This window comes from Antrostomus carolinensis, unplaced genomic scaffold (genome assembly GCF_000700745.2).
Source record: "Antrostomus carolinensis isolate BGI_N321 unplaced genomic scaffold, ASM70074v2 scaffold15047, whole genome shotgun sequence".
NCBI lineage: Eukaryota > Metazoa > Chordata > Aves > Caprimulgiformes > Caprimulgidae > Antrostomus > Antrostomus carolinensis.
The window spans coordinates 12,222-17,549 of NW_010326730.1; the positions used below are offsets into that span (position 1 = coordinate 12,222).

The window sequence follows — 5,328 nt, forward strand, 5'->3', positions numbered from 1 at the left end:
AGTGACTTTGCGTTCTGGCAAAGGCACAATAAAGAAACCAAACAGATTCCCTTGACCTTTCAGTCTCTATACCTATTTCTTAGATCTTTACTTTATCCTTTTTATTTCTAATATAGAAAGGTACTGTATTTATTGTTACAAGTGAACATAGGTCAAAGTGTACAGGGGATCAAGAAATGTTATTCTTGTATAACCTGTGCACTTTGACTTCTACCACCTCAAATTACTAACCCTGTATAAAATACTGCTGTAAATGGCAGCTCATGGAATAAAGTTGTAGAATGATTTGTTTCAATCTTGTATCTGAGCTTCCATTGAACAGTGGTGTTTTAGTCTTTCAACAAGTCCTGTTTGCCGTAGGTGCTGGGATTAATTAATTTGATTTTGTATTGCTCTCAAGGCTAGAGCTAATGGTCTGCAGTCCTGTGTGATTATCATACGTATTCTTCGTGACCTCTGTCAGCGGGTTCCAACTTGGTCTGATTTTCCAAGCTGGGTGAGTAATGTTCTTTTGAATGAGTCTTTTTAATACACATGGTACTGCAAGTAAAGCATAGGGAGGTGTTACTACAGTTTTTAAATGTGGACTTTTTCGTGAAGTAATGTAGGAGTTTGTTGGGGGTTTGGGGGTTTTTTCCCCCAATGAATAACCCAGATTCCCTCTAAAAATTTAATTTTCTGAGGTTTTGTCTTTTGGAGCTGGATTTTTTTGGTTTTTTCCAAAAGGAATTTTCTTGTTTTTTGTATTCTTTGAGGGTGGCATTCTTATTCTGGATTTTTGTTTTTTTTCCTTTACTCTGTAAAAAATAATCTAATTTTTTCTAACTACCTACTCAGAATTACTTGGAGTTTACCGAAACTTATTTAAAATAATGTCAGCTGTGCCAAGATAGTTCTGAGATAACAGAAAGGCTACTTGCAAGTGTAAATCACAGTAATTCCTGTAATCATTAATGTGTATCTTCCACAAGATGAAATACCACAGTACTTCAGTACAGTCTGTGGATGTGTCACCATTAGCATTTTAATCAGTGTCGCTTAAATCTCCTAAGTTGTACCAGGTTAGCTCACTTAATTCTTGCAGCTAAGTGTGCTTGGAGCATTCCTTTTGCACTGACGGTCTTAAATGATGCTCTCCAGGGGTGCAGCTTGTGCTCCACATATTAACAGATAATCAGTCTTTGGACTGGACAAAGAGTCTGAAACAAAATCTCTGAAACATGAATCATGTGCAAGTAAACTTAGCTCTGACTGTTTTGTTTCACAGACCAAATCCTGTTGCACTGTGCTGCTTCCTTTTCAATTTTGGCAGGAAGAGCATTAAAATTGTCAAGATGGTTTCAGCACTTGGCATTATTTCAGTGAGAAATGTTTTACAACTGTACTAAGCTTGCAGACAATTTTACTAAATTACTTCTGATAATATTTATTACTTCTGGAAAAAATGTGGAGCGGTTATTTATATTTTTTAAATATTTAAAGTAAAAAAAAAAATAGTACCAGTTTCAGTGCTACATTTCATGAAAGATACACTGTACTGTACAAATACAGCTTAAAGGAAGCTCAGAAGCATGTAAGAGACTCTTAATATCACTATGATACTGAGTTGCCAAAGAATAAACCTTGGCCTGCTTTTAGAAAAGCATCCTTAAAACTACTGCAACACACAGCAGGCACATAGGTGAAGAACAGGGAGTGCTGTTTCTTATTTCTCACATTACCTGTTCTAAGACACTTCCAGAAGGGAAGAAAGGTATGAAGCAGTGTGTCAGCTCTAGCTGTGTCTCAGTTCTCTCCAGAAGTGATTGCTGATTTGCTCCTGGTACCTGACGTGTTGTCAGTGACATGGATCAACATGGAATTTTACGTAGTCAGCTGTTCTTCTGGCCCATTGGCAAAGTATTACTGATAAAAAAATGACAGAAGGAAAATGGTGTTTTAAAATATATGTAATTTCTGTGAGTCATAGATGGAATTTCATAGATTGAAGAAGTATATTTTTCTGGATACAGAACTTCTCCTAACTTGTATGCTAGAAGCTGACTACAAACCAAAGCGATGCCAGAGCTTTTTGAAAAGAACCTAAGTAGCTGTAAAAATAGAAGATACTACAAAATCTTAATATGGACATTAGTAGCATTCTCTTTATATACCTAAAAGTAAAAACTAAATTAGAAGAATTTTGTCAAGTTTCTACAAGTTACAAGGAACTATTATTCTAGGTTGATTTTTGAAACTTGAAATCCAGCCTTTCATGCACACACCGCCAAGGCATCATAATTCACATTTTCCTAGTATTAAGTTGTAGACTGTAGCGTATTGTCTGAGGATCCAAAAGAACAAGACTTGAATAAATGCAAAAACATTACCTGCTTTTTTTTCTTTACTAGACTTGAATAAATGCAAAGACGTGATCTGCTTTTTTTCTTTCCTGCTTTATTTTGCTTCATACTTGAAAACACCTAAATTACTGTTGCTAAATCCTGAATGATATGGTGGCAGTATGGAAATACCATGCTCAAGAATTGGTATTTGTCAGTTAAATGGAGATAAAATAGAAAGGAATGGGCACCCTCAGTGAAGGATTGTAATCATCACTGTCTATAGTTATTTGCACGCATCAGAATAGGCATTTACTCTTGGAAAGTAAAAATAAAAGGCAACGTGTGAACATCAGTAAACTTGGTCAGGAGGGGGAAGACCAAGAAACAAACTCCCCAGAAAACCCACCAAAAAAACAAGAGGCACTCATTATTTGAGAATTAGACTTGGCAAAGAGTTAGTATTGAAACATCCATTTAATGCTGAAAAAAATTAAGGAAAGCTTATTTACTTTTGCAAATATTTTTTAATAGATTTTTCTGGAAAAAATAGCATCTAATAAAAGTAAACAATAGAAATATTCACAGAAAAAAGATACTTAAAACACAGCTAATAATTTAAATCATTTTAACTAATTTAAATAATTTTTAACAGGAAAACTTGGGTTTTTACACTTTTTTAACATTTGAGTTAGTGTTAGCCTATATCCAGTAGAAAGCTTGCTGTGAACTTCAGTTTTGCTAAACTGAAGAACTATTAATCACTTAAATGTTAAGATCATTAAATTTTTGATGCTTTAAGTTTCTGTACTGTTGTAGAAAAAAAAAAAATTTCTAGATCATCTTGTTAATTTTATTAAGATACACTGTATGCTGTTTATTCATGTGGTGGAAAGATTCAGCTGTTCCACCGTGTTCCATACTTTCTCAAAAAGTGTCTGGACAAGTTACCTACCTGCATATGTAGGCTACTGCTGCATAAATTTCTACAACGCTTTTGAAGAACTTGTGATGAGAAGCAGCACATCAGTATCAGCACTGCATGTTAATCTTGCACCAGCTTTCTTTTTATTCTTCTTTATAAAATGTCTGGGGTTTTTTTTTTTTTCTATTTTAACTGAAAGTGTTTTATGATGTATAATGTTCCTCAAAATTAGGGATTCAGAAGTTTTGTATTGAAGAACAGTGGCAGCTTTTTTCTGTTTTAATCTATGTTCTGAATTGGCTGGATTTTCTGATTGTTGGTCTAGGCTATGGAGCTGCTTGTGGAGAAAGCGATTAGCAGCGCTACTGGACCACAGAGTCCTGGGGATGCACTGAGAAGAGTTTTTGAGTGTATATCTTCAGGAATCATCCTTAAAGGCAAGTTGCATTTGATCAGTGTCTGTATACTTATACTTAACTAATGTAAAATCTGTAATCTTGGTTGAAATAAGGTAGAGATGTGCTATTAATCAGCCTAACAATTGTAGGTGGTCCTGGCCTTCTGGACCCTTGTGAGAAAGATCCTTTTGATACACTCGCTGTGATGACAGATCAGCAACGAGAGGATATTACTTCAAGTGCACAGGTAAGGAAACGTATGTGTGAAGTAGTTAAATTTTGTGGCTGGTTTTTGGGGTGGTTTTTGGATTGGTTTTGTGGGGTTTTTTTTAATGGAGCTATATGATGGACGTTAATTTTCCTTTCTTAGAATACAGTCTGGTCTTATAAGTCTTAAGCTAGGGAATGAACACGTCACAACCGAAGGTGTATCGTAGTGTTAATTTTTGCACTAAAATTAACATATTTTTCTGAAAAGTTTGAAGCACTCCCTTCTGTATGTATTTGTAAAGATGCCAGCTCTACAGCAGTATGTTATTAGATTAAAATTACATTGGCATTTAATATTTTATAAATAAGTTTAATTTTTAATATTTATTGTATCCACTTACAGTGTTGACCATTCATGCATGTAGCTTAAGAGTTTACTGTCTCTACATCTTCATTTGATCCTTCTGCTAACGATTACTAATGTGTAATGAGACAAGCCTTGGCTGCTTCAGTGCAAGTCCAGCAGCTAAAACACGTGTACATTATTTTTAAGCCAAGGTGATGTACTTTGTACGGAAGCAGCAAATGTGACGTACATATTTTATTGTGTTGACTTTATACTGGGGGAAGGAAGAGATGATAATGAGAGCTAAGGGTAATAGCATACACTGTTAATGTTCTTAATTAATTGTTTGACAAAGTATTCAAAATTGACACTGGTTCTTGTGTTCTTTCTACCCTTTTTCTAGTTTGCACTGAGACTCCTTGCATTCCGTCAAATACACAAAGTTTTAGGAATGGATCCGTTACCGCAGATGAATCAACGCTTCAACATCCATAATAATCGTAAAAGGAGAAGGGACAGTGATGGGGTTGATGGATTTGAAGCAGAGGGGAAAAAAGACAAAAAAGATTATGATACCTTTTAAAAATGTTTGTTATCAGTGCTAAGATTGAAGGTGATAAAAAGTCCATTTGTTGCCTTGCTTTTACTTCATTCATAATAATGTCTGTTTAAAACATCCAAAACCAACTGGGGAATTAGATTTGGAAGATAACAACCTAGCTCTTCTGTGAGATTCTGAATATTTTAATGGATGTACTGTACCAGACAAATTATGGATGGATAGACTGCAAATGGAAACTTTGTTGTCATAGGAAAAATTAGTTTTCTCTCACTGCATTTTCTTTAAATGTGTTGCTAACTTTAGTAACTTTTCTTCTTTTTTTTGTCTTTTTTATTAACAAGTGCGTTGTCTTCTTGACTGTATTTAATGCAGCATTTGTGCTTCTGTTGCTATGTGTATTTTGACTTTTTATTTAGAAGTTTTTTTGTTTGCCTTTGACACTAGTTGTATAAGTTACTTTTGTGTTAGATAGTATAAACTGTTCCCCTCCCAATTAATATTTTTCAGAACTTTTTTTTGTAAAGTGAGACTGCAGGATTATGTTTTTTCTAAATGTGAAGGGGTTA

The 5,328-nt window shown here is 34.6% G+C and overlaps 1 protein-coding gene across 1 annotated transcript in view; it reads left to right on the forward strand.

The window, feature by feature from the left end:
• LOC104527863 (zinc finger RNA-binding protein-like) overlaps positions 1–4,971 on the forward strand; it is a 16,328-nt gene extending 11,357 nt beyond the window's left edge. The window contains 4 exon segments of the mRNA XM_010171688.1: positions 401–496; positions 3,572–3,683; positions 3,794–3,891; positions 4,604–4,971. Coding sequence (XP_010169990.1) covers positions 401–496; positions 3,572–3,683; positions 3,794–3,891; positions 4,604–4,783 — 486 coding nt within the window. The 3' untranslated portion in view covers positions 4,784–4,971.
• The last annotated feature ends 357 nt before the right edge of the window (positions 4,972–5,328 follow it).